The sequence below is a fragment of the Lethenteron reissneri genome, chromosome 51 (assembly GCF_015708825.2).
Source record: "Lethenteron reissneri isolate LAM-NWPU_2019-01 chromosome 51, ASM1570882v1, whole genome shotgun sequence".
In the NCBI taxonomy this organism is placed as follows: Eukaryota; Metazoa; Chordata; class Hyperoartia; order Petromyzontiformes; family Petromyzontidae; genus Lethenteron; species Lethenteron reissneri.
Window position 1 is genome coordinate 119334 of NC_083829.1, and position 27281 is coordinate 146614.

At 46.1% G+C, this 27281-nt stretch overlaps 1 protein-coding gene across 1 annotated transcript in view; it reads left to right on the forward strand.

The window, feature by feature from the left end:
• Positions 1-27281, forward strand: part of LOC133355532 (potassium/sodium hyperpolarization-activated cyclic nucleotide-gated channel 4-like) — a 54399-nt gene that overhangs the window by 25530 nt on the left and 1588 nt on the right. The window contains exon 2 of the mRNA XM_061572872.1: positions 14063-14486. Coding sequence (XP_061428856.1) covers positions 14063-14486 — 424 coding nt within the window. The remainder of the gene's footprint in view (positions 1-14062; positions 14487-27281) is intronic.

The window sequence follows — 27281 nt, forward strand, 5'->3', positions numbered from 1 at the left end:
CATCAACCCCGTCCACCACCACCACAACCACCACAACCACCAACCATCACCCCCGTCCACCACCACCACAACCACCACCACCAACCATCACCCCCGTCCACCACCACCACCACCACCAACCATCACCCCGTCCACCACCACCACTATCACCACCATCAAACAAAGACAAAGATCCCCCGTATAACCTTCGACAGACTGTTGGGGCAAGTGCTGTTAGCGAGTAGCACCTATGAAGGCCGGCACGGCACACGAGAGGGTGGTTGGCCAGCACCACGCCCGGCCGCCTTTGTCTCCCCGATGTTTACGCACCGCGGACCAGGTACTGATTGGAGGCTGAGTCGACCCAAGGGAGGTCCAGGGCCGGTTGAGATAATCGTCAACTGGTGTTGGCCGTGGGCCGGGAATCGAACTCATAGCGTAGCGCGGGCTAACCGCTGCACCACCGCTCCCCACCACCCGAACAGCTGCTGTTGGTTGCATGACCCCAAATGCGTTTCGCCCTCTGTGTGTTTTCTGCCCAAAACGACTTTGTGCGCAGTCACTGACTTTCTGCCGCCCTCTTCAGCTCGTTCAGATTGTCTCTGCTGCGACTGCCCGAGTGTGTGTGTGTCGTGTGTGTCAGTGTGTGTGTGTCGTGTGTGTCAGTGTGTGTGTGTCGTGTGTGTCAGTGTGTGTGTGTCAGTGTGTGAGTGTCGTGTGTGTCAGTGTGTGTGTGTCGTGTCTGTCAGTGTGTGTGTGTGTCGTGTGTGTCAGTGTGTGTGTGTGTCAGTGTGTGAGTGTGTGTGTGTGTGTCAGTGTGTGTGTGTGTCAGTGTGTGTCGTGTGTGTCAGTGTGTGTGTGTGTCAGTGTGTGAGTGTGTGTGTCGTGTGTGTCAGTGTGTGTGTGTGTCGAGTGTGTCAGTGTGTGTGTCGTGTGTGTCAGTGTGTGTGTGTGTGTCAGTGTGTGAGTGTCGTGTGTGTCAGTGTGTGTCGTGTGTGTCAGTGTGTGTGTGTCTCCTGTGAGCTCCTCCGGCAGGCAAGTCTTCGTTGGCTGGGTCATGGATCCCGAATGCCCAGCCACCGCATGCCTAAACAGCTTTTGTTCGGCCGGATCGAGTGGGCTAGACGGGCGCGGCACGGGATAGAGAAGAGATGGAGTGATGTGGTATAGGAAGACGTGGAGCGGAGTGGACTTGCCGATGACTGGTACCAGCGGTGTCATGATCGGCCTCTGTGGAAGAGGCTCGTGAAGGACGCTACTGGGCCGTTGGAGGCAGTCGCCCTCCAACAACAACAGAGGGCGGAGGAGCGACACTCACAATAACGAGCGGAGCGCCGGGTGGCTAAAGCACAGCAAGTTGGCACAGTAGGGGGCACAAGTGGTGCATCAGCCAGTCATCTCAGTCCTTTCAGTCAGTCGACCCGTGGCACCTGCTGGGTCTGCCCCGTGACCTCCTGCCAGCTACGCTTCGCTATGAACCTGGCTACCCGGGTTCGATTCCCGCTCACGGCCAACACCAGTGACGATTATCTGAACCGGTCCTGAGCCTCCCCTAGGTCGACTCGGCCTCAAAATTGAGTGCCTGGTGCGGTGTGGAGTAAACATCGCCACTAGGGAGACAAATTCGGCGCGGTGCTGGCCACCCACCCCTTCGTGTGCCGTGCCGGCCATCATAGGTGCTCGCAAACAGCACTTGCCCCTACAGTCTGCTACAGGTTATATGGGGGATCTTTGTCTTTGTTATGGGTCAGTGGCGAAGCGGTCGGCGCGCTGCGCTACAACACCCGGCGACACGAGTTCGATTCTCGCTCACGGCCAACCCCATTGGCGATGATCTCAACCGGTTATGCGCCCTCCCCAAGGTCGACTCAGCATTAAGTAGGCACAGAGAGAGAGAGAGACGCCCGGTGCGATGAGTGACAGGCGGCCGGTGCTGGCCGCGCCCACCCCCTCCTCGTGTGCCGCGTTGACCTTCGCCGGAGCTCGTTCACGGGAATTCGTCTTTTTATTCACGACGGTGCTGCCACGTTTGGAATTTTTAAAAAAAATGTTTCTTCGACCAGCGAGTGACGAGTGTCGATGCGAGTGGGGAGGACACTTGAGGCACCCGGAGAAAGCTCGCACGGGGTGAAATAAAACTGCAGCCCCCGCACGGATGGAAACAGACGGCGATTAGTCGGCACCGCGGCTTGTACCGCCTTCTCCTGGCGAGCCAGGGTAGCTGTGCCGTGATCCAACGAATCTCTCGCTGCTGCTGCTGCTACTGCCTCCACAGCAGCAACAGCAGCAGCAGCAGCGATGACATGCAGCGTAGCCACCACTGTGCCCCACCAATCTGTTGTGAGGCTACGCGGGGGTAAGGAGGAGACGGGTGGGGGGAGGTCTTTGTCTCTGTATCCGTCTGTGTAGGGGGTGCGTGCGCGCGTGCGTGCCCTCCCGAGGTGCGTTCGAGTGACCTTTGAAACGCGCGTTACGCAAGCGCGATCATTAGGCACTTGAACGTCAGAGAGAGAGCGTAAAATATTGATGCGGTGTTCGTGGAGCGGCCACGCCGAGGCTGCTAAGCTACTGCGCGCGCATGCACGCGCACGCGCACATGCACGCGCACACGCACGCACACGCACGCACACACACGCACGCGCGACAAAGACCCCCCGTGAAGCCTCTTTAACGCACTGTTTGGGGCAAGTGCTGTTAGCGAGCAGCGCCTAAGAAAGGCCGACGCGACACAACGAGGGGGTGGGTGGTCAACGCCACGCCCGGTCGCCTTTGTATCCCTTGCGGCGATGTTTACTACATACCGCACCAGGCGCTCATTTGAGGCCGAGTCGACCTACCGGTGGACCAGGACCGGTTCAGATAATCAAAGCCGGGTCACCGGGTTAATTGCGCAGCGCGCTAAGCACTGCGCCACCGCTCCCCATTGCTTAAATTAATGTATTAGCAAGGAGCAAACATTTGTACCCATAGCACGTGTCTATGATACAACGGCGCTGCGAATGATTGTCGTCAATAAATGACGATTCGATTCGATAATCGATTCTCACGATTGCTGTGATCTTAGCGGCCTCGAGTGGCTGCAGGGTGGATCGCGTGACGCGCAACGGACGCGTCACGAAACACGTGGAGTTCTCGCGCCACTCGACACCGCGCGTCGCGAGCTAAATAATCGATTAATCGTCGATGCGTCGTCACCGTTACGCCCGTTGCTGCCGCTGACGCAGGCCCCAGCGGTTGGCGCGCCCGCCGCTTATCGTCGAAGATTCACGGTTCGACTCCGGCGGCCGCCCTGGTTAACACCGGGGAGCGATCGCATCGTGATTATGGCGCACCACGCCTCGATGCCGGCGACCCGAGTTCGATTCCCGTTCAAAGCCAACGTCAGTGACGAATATGTGAACTGGGCCCTAGGTCCACTTTTCCTGGTTGCGGTGAGAAAAAACATCAGCACTGGGGAGACAAAGACGGCCAAGCGTGTTGCTGTCCGGAACACTCCCAAGTGCGCCGTTTCGTCCTCCGTAAGTGCTCGCTAACAGCATCAGTGACGAATATCTGAACCGGTCCATAGATCGACTTAGCCCTAAATGAGTATCCGGTGCGGCGAGTTAAACATCAGCACTGGGGAGACAAAGGCGGCCGGGCGTGTTTCTGTCCTCACGACCCCCTCGTGCGCTCTTCCGGCCTTCATAGGCGCTCGCCAACAGCACTTACCCCAAAAGCCTGTGGACGGCAGTCTGTGGAATAACCACCGTGACACTACGTCCCATCCGCTAACACTGACGGTGGAGGTTCAAGATCCCGTGACGCCAATTGGCAAGGCCACTGATGTGCCAAAGTCACGCTTCAATTGTTTTGCAAACGTTTGAAAAACTCCACCACAATTACTGAGATTGGTATCACGTACGGCAGCAGCAATGATAATGATCGATCCCAACTGCCAAAACTTGGCAGGATCCCCCTCCCCCCTCCCTGCTAAAAAAAGCCACGAGACTCAATAAGACTTCTTCTTGGTTCTTTCGGTAAAGTCACGTAGAAGGGAAGTAATAAAATAATAAAAATAAAACATAATAAATAATTCTCACGACGTTTCGGCCACAACGCAAGCAGCCGTCCTCAACATAATAAAATAATTCTCACGACGTTTCGGCCACAACGCAAGCAGCCGTCCTCAGGACGAGTCGAATTATTTTATTATATTTTATTTTTATTATTTTATTACTTCCCTTCTACGTGACTTTACCGAAAGAACCAACAAGATGAATCCCTGCAGTCACGAAAGCTTTAAATCGAAATTCAATAAGACTTCCTTGGGTAGACCTCGGTAATGCATTACATGATAATATTACTACGACAAATAAACGCCCCAGTGGTGACCTTGTCAATCATTGCATCTCAGCACCAGGGACAGCGCCTTGACTACTGGGTCGCCAGCACAACCACCACCACCACCACTCTGCATCGGAGACTCTGGGGGTGCGAACACTCGGAGGGTGTTGTGGATTTCCCAGCGGGAGGGGGTGGAGGGTGGAACGGAGTGGAGGGGTGGAGGGAGTGGGAGAGGAGAGAGTGGAGAGGGGAAATATTACCATCTGCTCACTCACCTATTCACTCACACACTCACTCACACACTCGCTTGCGTACTCCCCCACCCACTCACACACACACTCCTTCATCCACTCACTCACATGCTCACTCACTCACCTACTCCCTCACCCACCCACTCACTCACACACTCACTCACCTACTCCTTCGCCCACCCACCCACTCACTCATACACTCACTCACTCACTCACCTACTCCCTCACCTACTCACTCACCTACTCCCTCACCCACTCACTCACTCACCTACTCCCTCACCCACTCACTCACTCACACACTCACACACACACTCCCTCACTCACTGACCTACTCCGTCACCCACTCACTCACTCACCCACTCACTCACACACACACTCACCCACTCACTCACTCACCCACTCACTCACTCACTCACACACACACTCACCCACCACCCACCCACTCACCTACTCATTCATCCCACTCACTCGCCCACTCACTCCCTCGTCTACTGACTCTCCCACTCAAACACTCAGAGCCTGCAGGGAGAGCGGCTACAACTACGGGGGGTAAAGGCTTACGAGGCGAGTTTTCCAAGCCAGACGTTCAGTTGCCGTTCTTTGTTCCGTGCGCCACTGCCAGCATCACGATGACTCGATTTTTGAATCTTCCTTATTGATACAAAAAAATGTTATCGATAAAATTCCCTCATTTCACAATCGTGAGCGCTATAATCACTGACATTAGTACAACGACGACGGATTTACAAACGAACCGCACGGCAGAAGCACACTGTCGATCACGCCACGCCAATTAACGTGATGTTTGAGCTTAAATTTACTTCTAATTAACTTCCCCCGTGATCGCAGCTATAATATATAGTTTTTTTTTTAAATGCATGCCCTTGATTTACTGTTGAAGTTAAAGTGTAATTGGTATATGCAGCTGCGTGCACACCCGTCGGAATCTCCGAAGCTAAGCTTAAAGCAGCCTCCATCGGAAAGAATCGATTCAAAATCCCATCGTGTCTGCGTTGAAACATTCATTGCGTTCGTGTTGACTTTACGTAGCATCTGAGAATAAAGACGCCATTTTAAACAACAAACACAGAATATAACCTTTTAGGTGAGTCACTGCCATCCCCCTCTCCCCCTACGTTTCTTTTCTCCCCGTGACCTTGCCCTGAATTCCGTGACGTTCCTTTATTTATTTTACTCACTGCACCTCGGCCGTGAACGCTTTCCCCTTCAAACCCGCCCGTGTGATCTGCACAAGCGAAATGCAGCAGAAGCAACAGCAGCAGCAAACGCAGCAGCAGAAGCAGCATAATCAGCAAAAGCAGAATCAGCAGCAGTAGAAGCAGCAGAAGCAGCAAGAAGCAAAAGCAACAGTAGCAGAAGCAGCGTCAGACGCAACAGCAAAAGTAGAATCAGCAGAAGCAGCAGCAGCAGCAGAAGAAGCAGAATCAGCAGCAGAAGAAGCAGAATCGGCAGCAACAGCAGAAGAAGCAGCAACAGAGGCAGCAGGAGAAGCAACAGCAGCAGAATCAGCAGAAGCAACAGTAGCAGCAGAAGCAGCATCAGACGCGACAGCAACAGCAAACGTAACAGAAGCAGCAGCGGAAGCAGCAGTAGAAGCAGAAGAAGCAGCAGACGCAGTCGCAGCAAAGGCAGAAGCAGCACTAGAAGCAGCAGAATCAGTAGAAGCAAAAGCAGCAGCAGCAGAAGCAGCAGCAGAAGCAGCAGCAGCAGAAGCAGACAAAGGCGGAAGCAGCAGAAGCAGCAGCAGCAGACGCAGCATCAGAAGCAGCAGCAGCAGAAGCAGCAGCAGCAGCAGACGCAGCATCAGAAGCAGCAGCAGCAGAAGAAGCAGAAGCAGCAACAGCAGAAGCAGCAGCATCAGCAGAATCAGAAGCAGCAGCAGAAGCAGCAGCAGCAGACGCAGCATCAGAAGCAGAAACAGCAGCAGCAGCAGGAGAAGCAGCAGCAGCAGCAGACGCAGCATCAGAAGCAGCAACAGCAGAAGCAGCAGCAGAAGCAGCAGCAGCAGAAGAAGCAGCAGCAGAAGCAGCAGCAGAAGCAGAAGCAGCAGCAGAAGCAGAAGCAGCAGCAGAAGCAGCAGCAGCAGCAGAAGCAGCAGCAGAAGCAGCAGCAACAGAAGCAGCAGAAGCAGTAGCAGTAGCAGCAGCACTAGAAGCAGCAGCAGAATCAGCAGCAGAAGCAGCAGCAGAAGCAGCAGCAGCAGCAGAAGCAAAAGCAGCAGCAGCAGCAGAAGCAGCAGCAGACAAAGGCGAAAGCAGCAGAAGCAGCAGCAGCAGAAGCAACAGCAGCAGCAGAAGCAGCAGAAGCAGAAGCAGCAGCAGCAACAGCAGAAGCAGCAGAAGCAGCAGCAGCAGGAGAATCAGCAGCAGCAGAAGCAGCAGCAGAAGCAGCAGCAGCAGAAGCAGCAGCAGAAACAGCAGCAGCAGAAACAGCAGCAGCAGTAGCAGCAGCAGCAGAAACAGCAGCAGCAGAAGCAGCAGCAGAAGCAGCAGCAACAGCAGCAACAGCAGCAGAAGCAGCAGCAACAGCAGAAGCAGCAGCAACAGAAACAGCAGCAGCAGAAACAGCAGCAGAAGCAGCAGCAACAGCAGCAACAGCAGCAGCAGAAGCAGCAGCAGAAGCAGCAGCAGCAGAAACAGCAGCAGCAGAAACAGCAGCAGCAGAAACAGCAGCAGCAGAAGCAGCAGCAGAAGCAGCAGAAGCAGCAGCAGCAGCAGAAGCAGCAGAATCAGCAGCAGCAGCAGAAGCAGCAGCAGAAAACAGCAGCAGCAGCAGAAGCAGCAGCAGCAGAAAGCAGCAGCAGCAGAAGCAGCAACAGCAGAAGCAGCAGCAGAAGCAGCAGCAGAAGAAGCAGCAGCAGAAGCAGAAGCAGCAGCAGAAGCAGCAGCAGCAGAAGAAGCAGCAGCAGAAGCAGAAGAAGCAGCAGCAGACGCAGCAGCAGAAGCAGAAGCAGCAGCAGAAACAGCAGCAGCAGCAGAAGCAGCAGCAGCAGCAGAAGCAGACGAAGCAGCAGAGCAGAAGCAGCAGCAGCAGAAGCAGCAGCAGCAGCAGCAGCAGCAGCAGAAGCAGCAGCAGCAGCAGAAGCAGCAGCAGCAGAAGCAGCAGAAGCAGAAGCAGCAGCAGAAGCAGCAGCAGAAGCAGCAGAAGCAGCAGAACAGCAGCAGCAGCAGAAGCAGCAGAAGCAGCAGAAGCAGCAGAAACAGCAGCAGCAGCAGAAGCAGCAGCAGTAGCAGAAGCAGCAGTAGCAGCAGAGGCAGCAGAAGCAGCAGCAGAAGCAGCAGCAGTAGCAGAGGCAGCAGAAGCAGCAGCAGCATAGCAGCAGAAGCAGCAGCAGCAGAAACAGCAGCAGCAGCAGAAGCAGCAGCAGTAGCAGAAGCAGCAGTAGCAGCAGAGGCAGCAGAAGCAGCAGCAGCAGCAGGGCTCTCTCGAGACAGCAGGCTGGGGGCTCACCACTCTGCCACAACCGCTGTCATCTGAGCGCTCTCACGGCCCCAATCTGGACCCCCCCCCCCCGGGCACTTCAGCCGACCCCAGACCCCCTTGCCAACCAAACACTTCTCGCCGGCAGCCCCTGGAAATGTCAACATTGGCAAATTAGTACAGCGCCGCAAGTGGGGGCCGCGTGCCCGTTTCCCCGATGTTTGTTGATGTTTGTCAGACTGTTCACACCGTGCCGACGATTTGAAGCTTTCGTGACTGCAAGGATTCATATTCTTAGGTTTTTTCGGTAAAGTCACGTAGGTAAAACATTAAAATTAATAAAAGTAAATTAAAATAAAAATCACGACGTTTCGGAGGCAACACAAGCTTCCGTCTTCAGGTGGAACCGTCACAGCCACGACAGCTGCATCAAGTAATTTACTTGTTCCACCTGAAGACGGAAGCTTGTGTTGCCTCCGAAACGTCGTGATTTTTATTTTATTTTACTTTTATTAATTTTAATGTTTTACCTACGTGACTTTACCGAAAAAACCTAAGAATATGTTCACACCGTGCCGACGATTTGAGATGTAGCCGTGGTCAACGCTGTTTGCGGGCAGTGGATTTGCTTGGTCAACACTTCTTCGGTCAGGTGGTAGAGCTGTTGAGCAGTCGATATCTGACCTCCAAGGTCAGCTCTGAGAGTGAGCCATCTACCAACCAACCTACCTAACTGCATCTATACCAATCAATCCTACCTAATGATAGGGGTTTTCCCCTTTTTGCTGGCAACAAAACTGAAACATTTTTACAAGGATTCATGTCTGCATTAACAACAATACTTGCAGTCAAAATGCAAACAAAAAACACACTCTGATAATATATGCATTGTCCTTGAAACTGATTGGTCCATACCAAGGGACGGCTTTCTTTTGAGCCTCGACCCAATTGGTGCTCGACCAGAGGACGCCAAAAATCGTACAGCTCAAAGACAACGCACTGTTAAAGTAATGAGGGCTCGGGGTGAACATCTACATCATCAGACCTCCTTTGCCAGTACCAAAATATAATAATAGGGTTTTTTCCCTTTTTTCTGGCAACAAAACTGAAACTACCTACCCAACCACCAATATCTATATCACCTTAAATACCTATAACGCCGATCTATACCTAGCAAACTATATTTCTGCCCATAATACCTACCCAATGATCTATATAAATAGCTATGTAACAAAATAACTCTTTATCTATATAACTACCGACTACCCACCTACCTGCCCACCTCACCTCGCTGCCAGAGTTCTGGCCGTGCGTGTGTTTGTGTCACCAGATTTGTAGAACTTTATTTGCACTGGGCACGAGTTTTGGGAGATGCGTTTTTACTTCCCGGAGCATCGTATCATTCAGAGAATACGGAATTCACCCGCACGCCCCCCGCCACCCCCCACCCCCCAATTTGTGTAAGAGTTCAACGGCACTATAATTACATTTAATTTATGCAACTACACTGCATTAACGCTGCGCCTGCTGTTCGCGCGCTGCTGCGTATTTAAATGTTTCATCGTCAGCATAACCGCCAGCGCGCGTGTCACCTTGCTGGGGAGAGGAGAAACACGTGGACTCAGAAATAACAGATTTTTTTTTAAATCCAAAATGTTCTCAACCACATCGCGACAAGCCCGTGGGGCGTCACTTATCCACGTGCTCGCCATTTCCGGATACCCACAGATGGCTGGGCCACATACTTGGCAATCACTCGAGTCACTTTTCGATTTAAAGCTTTCGTGACTGCAGGGATTCATCTTCTTGGTTCTTTCGGTAAAGTCACGTAGAAGGGAAATAATAAAATAATAAAAATAAAACATAATAAAATACAATTCTCACGACGTTTCGGCCACAACGCAAGCAGCCGTCCTCAGGTGGAGAACAGGTCTGTCGAGAAGACAGAGTCTGAATGACACACTCCAGGCTTGGAGCGACTATTTAAATAGTCTACTTAAATAGACTATTTAAAAAGTCGCTCCAAGCCAAATAGTCTATTTAAATAGACAATTTAAATAGTCGCTCCAAGCCTGGAGTGTGTCATTCAGACTCTGTTTTCTCGACAGACCTGTTCTCCACCTGAAAACGGCTGCTTGCGTTGTGGCCGAAACGTCGTGATAATTATTTTATTATGTTTTATTCTTATTATTTTATTATTTCCCTTCTACGTGACTTTACCGAAAGAACAAAGAAGACACTCGAGTCACGTTTATTTCACGCCAGCTCTCTACCGGTTTCTTCTACTTTACACTAAGACCCGATCACCATAATTGCCGCGGCTGATCTGACAAGAGCTCAGAAGCTCAGCAGGATTTTGTTTTAAGCCTGCGTGTAATTAGCGCTTGGGCGCGAGGAGACTGCCCGGGACAAACCAGGTGTCGGAACCCCTCGGGCTATCGGCTGGCCAGGTGATGTCTGGACGCGCGCCACCCGACACTCCACGGCGCTGCCTGGAAACCGGATTAGGGGTGGAATCCCACGCCCCACGCTCCCCCCTACCCCCCCGGCCAACTGGGAGACACCACGCGGCCTTTCCGCCTTCGTGAGTGGCCTCTTCCCATTAATCGCCTTCTGCACGGTTGGGTCTGTCAGCTCGCATATCTCTCGTCGGATTGTTGACCCGGGGGGGAGGGAACGCTCGGGTTAGCCGGATAGAGACGGGGAGAGAGAAAACGATAATCTGTGTTGTTTTCTTTTTTAAACAAACATCACTCTCAGAGAGAGAGAGAGAGAACCCGGGCCGTGTGTGCTCAGTGCCCGGTTATGGAGGAAGTGAATGGGGAGCCGAGGTTTCTGATTGCTCTCCAATGGAGGCACTGAGTTTTAGAGTGGGCCGCCGTTAAGAGCAGTGATTGATTTATGGACTCTTAACGGGCGCTATTAGGACTTGTGGTGGGGGGAGGGGTGGAGGCGTTGGGGGGAAAGGGGGGGCGTATTGGGTAGCTTCACTGCACGATGAAGCCAGCTCGCTCGATTACCGGCATCGGCTAACATCAGTGGTAAATTATATCTGATTAAGGGGTTCTGGGCACCTTCGTTCTTCACCAACCAGTGTGGTGATGTATGGTCAGATAACCTCTTCCCCCTCCGTCACCGATACGACGTGGGGAGGCCTTCATCCAGCAGTGGATTGACAAAACGAGCTGAACAGTATCGTGTTTTTTTGGTTTTTTTTTACCAGGATGGAAATAGGGTCAATGTGATCGTGTTTGAAAGCAAGGCTAAAAATACTCCGGGCAAATTGGGTTAATTTGCAAGCAACACGTAATTTTAGACTTGCTGTGACAAGCACAAAATCTATTCCCAAAAGTGAACACTAAATTTAGTAAAAATCCTTTTTCACATTTCATGCGCCTGCTACGTTCAACAACATCGCGTCTGCTTTTGTTCTGCAAGATTCCAAAGAACACAGGATGAGATGTTACTATCCTTTGTGCAAGCACTTCCAAGAGTTCATGAACAGTGAGCCTGGTGAAATTTGGGGAGCGCATCGTCAGTAGTGAACCTTTGGGTCCTAGGGTGTTTCGGCCTTTCATACTATACACCCTCCCCAAAGGCGGCCAGCGACAGGGTGATCAATCCTACGCTTGCGTCCCATTCCCAATTAGTCATAGGAGTTGCCTTGTTGTTGATAGCCAACATCCCATGGGACTATGCATGGCAGGGGCGTCCTCGTCCCTGAGTCAAGCATTGTTGACTGCATGCCTCCTGGCCCTCTCACTTTGGGGCCCAGCTGGGGTCTTTCCTCTTCATCCAGAGCCACTGACTGCTGCCTTCTGCCGCCTCCGATACAGCTCTGATTGCCGAACGCTGGCTCTGGCCCTTAATTCCCAGGTCTCTAAGCAGTCTGGTTGTAGATGTTGCCACAAAACCTCTGCAGCCCACCTCCACTGGTCGGACTTCTGTGTTCCAGCCATGATGCCGTGCTTCGGCAGCTAGATCGGCATAGCGCAGATGTTTTCGCTCATAAGCCTCATCTACTGAGTCCTCCCAGGGTACGGTGAGCTCTTCTACGTCAGCTCAAGCCTTCATGCGAATCAGGTGATTTCTGTGAAGTGGCCACTCGCCCCGCCCACTGCAAGAACAGACGCCACTCCGTGCAGAAGCAGCATCGTCAGGGTCCTGAGGCAGCCTCTCCCTCCTCCTTCTCCTCGTCTCCCCTGTCTTCTCTCTTCCCTCTCTGCTATTGGCGTCACGTCGCTCTCACAAAGCGAGAATTGCACCACGCTGTGTGATAGAGAGCGGATCGCGAAAGCCGATATCACAGAAATACTTCTGGGTGTCCCTCTATAAGTGGTAACCTTCATCACACTCGGGCGTGTGCCATCTCTCCACCCAACCTGCTCCAGACGAACGTTCATCGCGTGATTGACCCAACCGATATTTTACATTTTTAGAGCGTGAACTTTACGAAATTAAGTCGAAAATCAAATAAACGGAATGCCCCCTCGTGCATTCATTAGCAGGATAAATAACGAATCTTCCAAAATGGAATTGTTTAATAGCCGGGTGTGAATCTGACGTCGAGGCAGAGTTGATGGATCACACAGATTTGGTGCTCAAGGAGGCACTCACCTTGCGTGACAGAGTGGTGTTGCTCATACGAGGGAGTGCAGCAAGTAGGTTAGGTCAGGCTGACTATCTGTGCAGCACAGTGTGTTGTATCCTTCTTTTATGCGTGGGTATGCTCCGTGTATCCAGGTTCCCCCCTAAAAGGTGCTGTAGTAAGCACACTTGAAAATTAATCTTGAGATTCGGTGAGGTTTTTCTTGAGCGAATACATACAAATGATTGAAACCGAACAATTTCCATATCTGTGCTGGGTGAGAAATGATGATATTACTATTTGTTCGTATAATTTGTCAAACACACAAGGGGCTCATATTCTTGGTTCTTTCGGTAAAGTCACGTAGAAGGGAAATAATAAATACTATAAATATAAAAAAGTATATTGTTTTTATTGTTTATATTTATATATAAAACTATTATTTAATTATTTCCCTTCTACGTGACTTTACCGAAAGAACCAAGAATATGAATCCCTGCAGTCACGAAAGCTTTAAATCAAAAATTAAAACACAAGGGGCTGTCCGTGGTGCTGAACACAAGGGACTGTCCGTGGTTCTTATCCCCAGTGAAATACACACGGAGCTGTCTGTGGTGCTGAACACAATGGGCTGTCCGTGGTTCTTATCCCCAGTGAAATACACACGGCGCTGTCCGTGGTGCTGAACACAAGGGGCTGTCCGTGGTACTTAACTCAAATGAGACATCTTCTTGGTTCTTTCGGTAAAATCACGTAGAATGGAAATAAAAAAAATATATAAAACATAATAAAATAATTCTCACGACGTTTCGGCCACAATGCAAGCAGCCGTCCTCAGGTGGAGAACAGGTTTGTCGAGACGGAGTCTTCTCAACAGACCTGTTCTCCACCTGAGGACGGCTGCTTGCATTGTGGCCGAAACGTCGTGAGAATTTATTTTATTTATTATTTCCCTTCTACGTGACTTTACCGAAAGAACCAAGAAGATGAATCCCTGAAGTCACGAAAGCTTTAAATCGAAATCAAACGAGACACACAAGGTAATAAAAGCATGAGCAAAAGATTGAGAAAATTACAGGTGGTGCACCTTCACCTATCTTCTTCCTCAAACAAGAGACGGACAGTGATCCTCTGTATATCCTCTTAACAGACTGTTGGGGAAAGTATGAAGGCCTGCAGGGCATAGGAGGGAGTGGATGTTCAATACGACGCCCGGTCGCCTTTGTATACCCCAGTGCTGATGTATACACGCTGCACCAGGTACTTATTTATGCCTGCATCGACTTAGGGGAGACCCAGGGCCGGTTAAAATATTCACCGCTGTTGTTGGTCATGAGTGGGAATCAAAGTCGGATTTGCCGGGTTCGTAACCGCTGCTGGACCGCTCCCACCTCGCACATGTGCCGCACGTAGCCCCCCCCCCTCCCCTCCCCCCCTCACCGGCCGATCTCATCTCTTCAAAAAATTATTCTCGCAGGTTCTACTGGGACCTCGTCATGCTGCTGCTGATGGTGGGCAACCTCATCGTGATCCCCGTGGGAATCACCTTCTTCAAGGAGGAGACCACGACGCCGTGGATCATCTTCAACGTCTTCTCGGACACATTCTTCCTCGTCGACCTCGTGCTCAACTTCCGCACGGGCATCGTGGTCGAGGACAACACCGACATCATCCTGGACCCGCGCAAGATCAAGCGCACGTACCTGCGCACCTGGTTCCTGGTGGACCTGGTGTCCTCCATCCCCGTCGACTACATCTTCCTCATCGTGGAGAGCGGCATGGACTCGGACGTGTACAAGACGGCGCGCGCCCTGCGCATCGTGCGCTTCGCAAAGATCCTCAGCCTGCTGCGGCTGCTGCGTCTGTCCAGGCTCATTCGCTACATCCACCAGTGGGAGGAGGTGAGCTTCTTCATAAGAAGGTGCTGGTGGTGGTGGTGGTGTTTTTAAATGTTATTTTACATGTAATGCTTTGGGTATCCATGTAAGTCTATAAATCTGTGTATAAATATATGGGTCTTTTTCTTCATGGTTCTTTCGGTAAAGTCACGTAGAAGGGAAATAATAAAGTAATGAAAATAAAACATAGTATTTTTGTATGTTTTATTTTATTATTTAATATTTTTAGAATGTTTTATTTGTATTATTTAATTATTTCCCTTCTACGTGACTTTACCGAAAGAACCAAGAAGATGAATCCCTGCAGCCACGAAAGCTTTAAATCGAAATATGGGTCTATATGTAAGCCTATGAGTTCTGTATAAATCTATGGGTCTCTATGTAAGCCGATTAGTCACCATGTAATCCTATGGGTATCCATGTAACTATTTAAATCTGTGTATAAATATATGGGTCTCTATGTAAGCCTATGAGTCTCTGTATACATCTATGGGTCTCTATGTAAGCCGATAAGTCACCATATAATCCTATGGGTATCCATGTAAGTCTTTAAATCTGTGTATAAATATATGGGTCTCTATGTAAGCCTATGAGTTTCTGTATACATCTATGGGTCTCTATGTAAGCCGATTAGTCACCATGTAATCCTATGGGTATCCTTGCAAGTCTTTAAATATATGTATAAATATATGGGTCTTTATGTAAGCCTATGAGTCTCTGTATACATCTATGGGTCTGTATGTAAGCCTATGAGTTTCTGTATACATCTATGGGTCTCTATGTAAGCCGATTAGTCACCATGTAATCCTATGGGTATCCTTGCAAGTCTTTAAATATATGTATAAATATATGGGTCTTTATGTAAGCCTATGAGTCTCTGTATACATCTATGGGTCTGTATGTAAGCCTATGAGTTTCTGTATACATCTATGGGTCTCTATGTAAGCCGATTAGTCACCATGTAATCATATGGGTATCCATGTAAGTCTATATATCTATGTATAAATATATGGGTCTTTATGTAAGCCTATGAGTCTCTGTATACATCTATGGGTCTGTATGTAAGCTTATGAGTTTATGTATACATCTATGGGTCTCTATATAAGCCGATTAGTCACCATGTAATACTATGGGTATCCATGTACGTTTATAAGTCTGTATAAATATATGGGTCTGTATGTAAGCCATTGAGCATCCATGTAATCCTGTGGGCATCTATGTGAGCCTATGAGTCTTTGTGTACATCTATGGGTCTCTATTTTAGCCTATTATTCTCCATTTAATCCTATGGGTCTCGATGCAATCTATACGTCTGTGTATAGATCTATGGGTCTCTATGTAAGTATACGAGACTTAATGCAATCCTATGGGTATTCATGGCAAGTCAATAAATCTATGAGTCTCAATGTAATCCTATGGGTCTCTATATAAGTTTATAAAGCTACGAGTCTCAATGTAATCATATGGGTATCTGTGTAAGTGTAGAAATCTATGGGTCTCCATGCGAGCCTATGGCTCTCAATATAATCCTATGGGTCTCTCTTTAAGTCTATAAAATCTCTGAGTCTCAATGTAATACTATGGGTCTCTGTGTAAGTCTATAAATCTACGTGGAAATCTATGGGTCTCCTTGCGAGCCTATGGCTCTCAATGTAATCCTATGGGTCTCTATATAAGTCTATAAAGCTACGAGTCTCAATGTAATCATATGGGTCTCTGTGTAAGCGTAGAAATCTATGGGTCTCCATGCGAGCCTATGGCTCTCAATGCATCCCTATGGGTCTCTATGCAAGCATACGGGTCTCCTATGTTAACCTACTGGTCTCGACGTAAATCTGTGGGTCTTCTACGCGAGCCGGTGGGCATCGCTTGCGGGGCCGGTACAGTGGCAGTTGGCACGCATCTTGACATTCCCGTTGTCCTTGTGTAGCGCGGCGTCGCACCGCCTCTCTCCGGGGATGCTCGGCGAATCTTTTTTAACGGCGCCTCGTGGCATTTCCCCCCCAAAAAAAATGTTCAACAGATTCCCAGCGAATCGCTCAATTGGACGTAACGGCCGAGCGAGCGGCAGCAGGCACGGAGGCCCTCGGGGTAACGTTTGGGGGCTCCCCGACGCAGCCAATAACTCCACTCGCGTCGCGCGCATTGCGCTCAAGAACTTGACACCCCCCCTTACCCCCCCTACCTCCTTCCCCACCTCCCACAACCGTTCCCCCACCGGTCCTCTTCCCTACATTGCCCCGTCAATCATCCAGGCGCGATTGGCAGTACCGTACGGTGCTGATGAACCTTGATAAGGACGGAACCGCGCATGCAAGTTGCCTCTTTGGCCTTGTGATTATTCAGATGAAGTAAAAAAAAATCTTCTTGGTTCTTTTGGTAAAGTCACGTAGAAGTCTGAATGACGCTGTCTTTCCGACAGACCTGTTCTTCACCTGAGGACGGCTGCTTGCGTTGTGGCCGAAACGTCGTGAGAATTATTTTATGATGTTTTTTATTATTATTTAATTATTTCCCTTCTACATGACTTTACCGAAAGAACCAAGAAGATGAATCCCTGCAGTCACAAAAGCTTTAAATAAATAAATAAATTTATATAAATAAATAGATGAGTGTGGGTGGTGACCCGGTGGCTCCTGGGTCAGAGCACTGAGCCCGTGCTGCAGAGGGCCTCGGTTCGAGTCCAGGCAGCTGCCGGGATCCTCGATTGTAGCGGGTTCATGATGGATGCAATTACCAGCGAAACGTGGTACTCAAAAATTGTTATTGTTGTGGATTCACTCTTAAACACACCGGTGGGCTAAAGTAGTGAACTGTTTGTCTTTTGTCAACGTGACGCTTTTTTTTACTGATTGGCCGTGTCGGGTGGTGGAGGGTTACGACATATTTATAAATAACGCGATCTCACCCACCCAAAAAGTTTTTTATGAATAATATTGAGTCGCGAAAGCCTACGTGTTAAATTGATGGTCTCATCCCAATCACCAATGATACTGCACAGATACGCCGTGATATTACATTTGGGGTTATTTTTTTTATTTACCCAATTTGGGGAAATTCCAGCGTCACGAGAATTCAATTGTTTCGGTTTCATTGGCACGCGAACCAGCAAGGTCACGCACGCGGTGATGCGACGTTAGCCACGTAGTTCCTCCAGAATATCTCGCTGAACGCTCTTTGCAGGGGCATGTGCGAGGTGTGGACCAAGTGTCGATAAATAAAGTAATCGATTGAAAGGAACAAGTATATATCGGAGGAGCTCAGAATGGATTTCTACAACAACAACAACAATGAAATCTGCTAATAATTGTTATGTTTGCATTTTCCGTAAGTCTCTGGATAATTAGACGCTCTCAAAACTGTGCGGTGATATTTTTAAAGGAAATAAAAAAAAACACATCGGTTTATAATGGCGAGAATACGGTATCGCTATGGAGAGCCACTGCCTTCCAGAAGATGAATATTTAACACGCCGCTATGCAATGGGGAGAGAGATTCTTCTGCAAGGTGATTGTAGACGGCTGTCGGTACCTCCTGCCCCCTGGCCGGTAATGTTTGGCTGTGGAGAACGGCCTTCCGGAATATGGTTTTGAAAATCTAGATTACAACACATCTTCCAGAAGACAAATTCGCTTGTAAGTCTATGGCTCCTATACAAGACTATGTGAGTCTATGGCTCCTATGTAAAGATATGTGAGTTTACGGCTCCTATGTAAGTCTATGTGAGTCTATGGCTCCTATGTAGGGCTATGTGAGTCTATGGCTCCTATGTAAGTCTATGCGAGTCTCTAGCTCCTATGCAAGTCTATGTGAGTCTATGGCTCCTATGTAAGTCTATGTGAGTCTATGGCTCCTATGTAAGGCAATGTGAGGCTATGGCTCCTCTGTAAGTCTATGCGAGTCTCTAGCTCCTATGTAAGTCTATGTGAGGCTATGGCTCCTATGTAAGTCTATGTGAGTCTATGGCTCCTATGTAAGTCCATGTAAGTCTATGGCTCCTATGTAAGTCTATGTGAGTCTATGGCTCCTATGTAAGGCAATGTGAGTCTATGGCTCCTATGTAAAGATATGTGAGTTTACGGCTCCTATGTAAGTCTATGTGAGTCTATGGCTCCTATGTAAGTCTACGTGAGTCTCTAGCTCCTATGTAAGTCTATGTGAGTCTATGGCTCCTATGTAAATATATGTGAGTTTACGGCTCCTGTGTAAATCTATTTGAGTCTATGGCTCCTATGTAAGTCTATGTGAGTCTATGGCTCCTATGTAAAGATATGTGAGTTTACGGCTCCTATGTAAGTCTATGTGAGTCTATGGCTTCCATACAAGTCTATGTGAGTCTATGGCTCCTGTGTAAGACTATGTGAGTCTATGGCCTCTATACAAGTCTATGTGAGTCTATGGCTCCTGTTTAAGACTATGTGAGTCTATGGCTCCTGTGTAAGACTATGTGAGTCTATGGCCTCTATGTAAAGATATGTGAGTTTACGGCTCCTATGTAAGGCTATGCGAGTCTCTAGCTCCTATGTAAGGCTATGTGAGTTTATTGCTCCTATATAAGGCTACGTGAGTTCATGGCTCATTATGTAAGGATGTGTGAGCCTACGTGAGTCATTGGCTCTGATGTAAGTCTCTGGACACGGAAGGCAAGTAAGTGGCAAACCAATTTACGACACCGACGACCGAAGTTGACCCTAACCCTGACCCCCCGTGATGACGAGCCACGCGGAGGGTCACTCGAGCGAGCGAGCGGGCGGGCGGGCGAGGTCCAGGCCCCTTCAACGTCGAGGTCACCAAAGGTCACCAATCAGCGCCGCTGCAAACGACCTCCGCCCACCTTGGCGGCGAGCGGCGTGGGAGGGGGGTGTTTGTTTTAGTATGTCCACCCTGGTGTGAGTGTGTGTGTAGCCCACATGCACTCACACGCTCCCTCGTAAATCTATGTAACTAACAGTGTCTCTACGTGTCTGTGAGTGCGCGTGTGTGTGCGTGTGTGTGTGTGTGTGTTGGCCGGTCTCTGTGTGTGTGTGGGGGGGGGGGGGGGGTGCCCTGTGTGTGGGTCATACGGTGGACTATTGTCTTTGGGATAGGTGCTCGCTAACAGCACTTGCTTCAGAAGTCTATTGAAGGCTATACGGGGGGGGGGGGGTTGTTTTTAAATCATTTATATTAAGTTCACTTGCTTGCGCGCTTGGCGCTTACGACCGAGCAAATCTTTCGGTCGTTTTTTAACCCACTTCCCGTGATCCAATCGAGCTGACATTTTCCACACAGACTCGTTGTGCGTGACAATTAATTTCGTGAAAAAGTTGTTTTCAAAATTTACACTTTTAGGATTTGATTTTTTTATATTTAATTACCAATTGCTTAATGGTGGCAGGCAATCATCTGACCCATAGGTGGCAGCCATCTCAAGCCAGAGGACGAGAGGACTCTAGCCGCCACGCATATAAGGATTTATAGTGAAAAACTTTGTTTTTACCGGGTTAATTTTTAGTTTGTATTGTCTTTGGGACTGTGGAGGAGGCTCGTGAAGGACGCTGCTACTGGGCAGTTGGAGGCAGTCGCCCTCCGGCAACAACGGAGGGCAGAGGAGCGACGCTCACAACAACGAGCAGGGTGCCGGGTGGCTAAAACAGAGCTAGTTGGAATAGAAGGGGGCACAGGTGGTGTATCGGTCAGTCATCTCAGTCAGTCAACCCATGACCTCCTTCCAGCAGGCGTTCGACACTTCACGTGGCCTGGCACAAGCGTCGTGGTGACGTCATCGCCACTTTGTGGTGAATGGCGGTTGTCGTTGTTGTTGTGTGTGTTGGTGTATGTGGTGTTGGCTATCCATCGCCTCGTGTGCTGTGCCGGCCTTCATAGGTTTCCTTCGCTCGTTTCTCAGTCCGCTCGTCCTGGTGAGGGTCGAGGGTTGCAGTGCATTGAGTAGGGGCGGTCCACACCTCCCTGGCGACAGATAGACTCTAGATCTACATTACTATGCACTATACACTACCCTGCTATACACTACTATACACTACACTATACACTACTACTCTATACACTACACTGCTATACACTACTATACACTACCTATACACTACTACACTATACACTACACTGCTATACACTACTATACACTACTATACACTACACTATACACTACTACACTAGACACTCCACTGCTATACACTACTATACACTACACTACCACACTATACACTACACTGCTATACACTACTATACACTACACTATACACTACACTGCTATACACTACGAAACACTACACTATACACTACTACACTATACACTACACTGCTATACACTACTATACACTACACTATACACTACTACACTATACACTACACTGCTATACACTACTTATAGCACTACACTATACACTACTACACTATACACTACACTGCTATACACTGCTATAACACTACTACACTATACACTACACTGCTATACACTACTATACACTACACTATATACACTACCACACTATACACTACACTACTATACACTACTATACACTACATTATACACTACTACACTATACACTACACTGCTATACACTACTATACACTACACTATACACTACTACACTATACACTACACTACTATACACTACTATACACTACTACACTATACACTACACTGCTATAACACTGCTATACACTACTATATACTACACTATACACTACTACACTATACACTACACTGCTATACACTACTATACACTACACTATACACTACTACACTATACACTACACTGCTATACACTACTATAAACTACTACACTATACACTACACTGCTTATACACTACTATACACTACACTATACACTCTACCAACTATACACTACACTACTATACACTACTATACCTACATTATACACTACTACACTATACACTACACTGCTATACACTACTATACACTACCTATACACTACTACACTATACACTACACTACTATACACTGCTATACACTACTCACTATACACTACACTGCTATACCTACTATACACTACTACACTATACACTACACTGCTATACACTGCTATACACTACTACACTACACACTACACTGCTATACACACTACACTATACACTACACTGCTATACACTACTACACTATACACTACACTGCTATACACTACTATACACTACACACTATACACTACACTGCTATACACTGCTATACACTACTACACTATACACTACCACTGCTATACACTACACTATACACTACACTATACACTACTACACTATACACTACACTGCTATACACTACTATACACTACACTATACACTACTACACTATACACTACACTGCTATACACTGCTATACACTACACTATACACTACACTGCTATACACTACTATACACTACACTATACACTACCAACTATACACTACACTACTATACACTACTATACACTACATTATACACTACTACACTATACACTACACTGCTATACACTGCTATACACTACTACACTATACACTACACTGCTATACACTACTATACACTACTACACTATACACTACACTGCTATACACTGCTATACACTACTACACTATACAATACACTGCTATACACTATACACTACACTGCTATACACTACTATACACTACTACACTATACACTACACTGCTATACACTGCTATACACTACTACACTATACACTACACTGCTATACACTACTATACACTACTACACTATACACTACACTGCTATACACATACTATACACTACACTATACACTACTACACTATCACTACACTGCTATACACTGCTATACACTACTACACTATACACTACACTGCTATACACTACTATACACTACACTATACACTACCACACTATACACTACACTACTATACACTACTATACACTACATTATACACTACTACACTATACACTACACTGCTATACACTACTATACACTACACTATACACTACTACACTATACACTACACTACTATACATACTATACACTACTATACTATACACTACACTGCTATACACTGCTATACACTACTATACTACTCACTATACACTACTACACTATACACTACACTGCTATACACTACTATACACTACACTATACACTACTACACTATACACTACACTGCTATACACTACTATACACTACTACACTATACACTACACTGCTATACACTACTATACACTACACTATACACTACCACACTATACACTACACTACTATACACTACTATACACTACATTATACACTACTACACTATACACTACACTGCTATACACTACTATACACTACACTATACACTACTACACTATACACTACACTACTATACACTGCTATACACTACTACACTATACACTACACTGCTATACACTACTATACCTACTACACTATACACTACACTGCTATACACTGCTATACACCTACACTATACACTACACTGCTATACACTACTACACTATACACTACACTGCTATAACACTACTACACTATACACTACACTGCTATACACTACTATACACTACTACACTATACACTACACTGCTTTACACTGCTATACACTACTACACTATACACTACACTGCTATACACTACACTATACACTACACTATACACTACTACACTATACCTACACTACTATCACTACTATACACTACACTATACACTACTACCTATACACTACCTGCTATACACTGCTATAACACTACACTATACACTACACTGCTATACACTACTATACACTACACTATACACTACCACACTTTACACTACACTACTATACACTACTATACACTACATTATACACTACTACACTATACACTACACTGCTATACACTGCTATACACTGCTATACCTACTACACTATACACTACACTGCTATACACTACTATACACTACTACACTATACACTACACTGCTATACACTGCTATACACTACTACACTATACAATACACTGCTATACACTATACACTACACGCTATACACTATATACACTACTACACTATACACTACACTGCTATACACTGCTATACACTACTACACTATACACTACCTGCTATACACTACTATACACTACTACACTATACCTACACTGCTATACACTACTATACACACCTATACACTACACTATACACTACACTGCTATACACTGCTAACACTACTACACTATACACTACACTGCTATACACTACTATACACTACACTATACACTACCACACTATACACTACACTACTATACACTACTATACACTACATTATACACTACTACACTATACACTACACTGCTATACACTACTATACACTACACTATACACTACTACACTATACACTACACTACTATACAACTACTATACACTACTATACTATACACTACACTGCATAAACACTGCTAGAACACTACTATATACTACACTATACACTACTACACTATAACACTTACACTGCGATACACTACTATACACTACACTATACACTACGAAAGCTATACACTACACTGGCTATAAAACTCCAAAACCCCATTACTTACACTACTACACTATACACTACAACACTGCTATAGCAGACTACTATACCGACCACTATACACTACCACACTATAACACTACACTACGATACACTTACCTATACTACATGTATACACTACTACACTATACAACTACACTGCTATACAACTACTATACACTACACTATACACTACTACACTATACAGCTACACATACTATAACACCTGCTATACACTACTACCTATACACTACACCTGCTATACACACTCTACACTACCTATACACTACACTGCTATACACTACTACACTATACACTACCCTGCTATACACTACTACACTATACACTACACTGCTATACACTACTACACTATACACTACACTGCTATCACTACTATACACTACTACACTATACACTACACTGCTTTACACTGCTATACACTACTACACATACACTACACTGCTATACACTACTATACACTACACTATACACTACTACACTATACACTACACTGCTATACACTACTATACACTACACTATACACTACTACACTATACACTACACTGCTATACACTGCTATACACTACACTATACACTACACTGCTATACTACTATACACTACACTATACACTACCACACTATACACTACACTACTATACACTACTATAACTACATTATACACTACTACACTATACACTACACTGCTATACCTGCTATACACTACTACACTATACACTACACTGCTATACACTACTATACACTACTACCACTATACACTACACTGCTATACACTGCTATACACTACTACACTATACACTACACTGCTATACACTACTATACACTACACTATACACTACCACACTATACACTACACTGCTATACACTACTATATACTACACTATACACTACTACACTATACACTACACTACTATACACTACTATACACTACACTATACACTACTACACTATACACTACACTACTATACACTACTATACACTACTACACTATACACTACACTACTATACACTGCTATACACTACTACACTATACCTACACTGCTATACACTGCTATACACTACTACACTATACACTACACTGCTATACACTACTATACACTACTATACACTACACTATACACTTACACACTAACACTCACTGCTATACACTACTATACACTACACTACCACACTATACACTACACTGCTATACACTACTATACCTACACTATACACTACACACGCTATACACTACGAAACACTACACTATACACTACTACACTATACACTACACTGCTATACACTACTATACACTACACTATACACTACTACACTATACCTACACTGCTATACACTACTATACACTACACTATACCTACTACACTATACACTACACTGCTATACACTGCTATACACTACTACACTATACACTACACTGCTATACATACTACTAACACTACTATACACTACCACACTATACACTACACTACTATACACTACTATACACTACATTATACACTACTACATACACTATACACTACACTGCTATACACTACTATACACTACACTATACACTACTACACTATACACTACACTATACACTACTATACACTACTACACTATACACTACACTGCTATACACTGCTATACACTACTATATACTACACTATACACTACTACACTATACACTACACTGCTATACACTACTATACACTACACTATACACTACTACACTATACACTACACTGCTATACCTACTATACACTACTACACTATACACTACACTGCTATACACTACTATACACTACACTATACACTACCACACTACACTACACTACTATACACTACTATACACTACATTATACACTACTACACTATACCTACACTGCTATACACTACTTACACTACACTATACACTACTACACACTACACTACTACTAACACTGCTATACACTACTACACTATACACTACACTGCTATACACTACTATACACTACTACACTATACCTACACTGCTATACACTGCTATACACTGCTATACACTACTACACTATACACTACACTGCTATACACTACACTATACACTACACTGCTATACACTACTACACTATACACTACACTGCTATACACTACTATACACTACTACACTATACACTACACTGCTATACACTGCTATACCTACTACACTATACACTACACTGCTATACACTACCTATACACTACACTATACATTACTACACTATACACTACACTGCTATACACTATACACTACACTATACACTACTACACTATACACTACACTGCTATACACTGCTATCACTACACTATACACTACACTGCTATACACTACTATACACTACACTATACACTACACACTATACACTACACTACTATACACTACTATACACTACATATACACTACTACACTATACACTACACTGCTATACACTGCTATACACTACTACACTATCACTACACTCTATACACTACTATACACTACTACACTATACACTGCTATACACTACTACATACACACTGCTATACACTACTACACTATACAATACACTGCTATACACTATACACTACACTGCTATACACTACTATACACTACTACACTATACACTACACTGCTATACCTGCTATACACTACTACACTATACACTACACTGCTAACACTACTATACACTACTACACTATACACTACACTGCTATACACTACTATACACTACACTATACACTACTACACTATACACTACACTGCTATACACGCTATACACTACTACACTATACACTACACTGCTATACACTACTATACACTACTAACACTACCACACTATACCACTACACTACTATACACTACTATACACTACTTATACACTACTACACTATACACTACACTGCTATACACTACTATACACTACACTATACCTACTACACTATCACTAACTACTATACTATACACACTACTATACTAATACTACACTACACGCTATACTGCTATACACTACTATATACTACACTTACACTACTACACTATACACTACACTGCTATACACTACTATACACTACACTATACACTACTACATACTACTACACTATACACTACACGCTATACACTCTATACACTACTACACATACACTACCTGCTAACACTACTATACACTACACTATCACTACACACTATACACTACACTACTATACCTACTACACTACATTACACTACTACACTATACACTACACTGCTATACACTACTATACACTACACTATACACCTATATACACTACACTGCTATACACTGCTATACA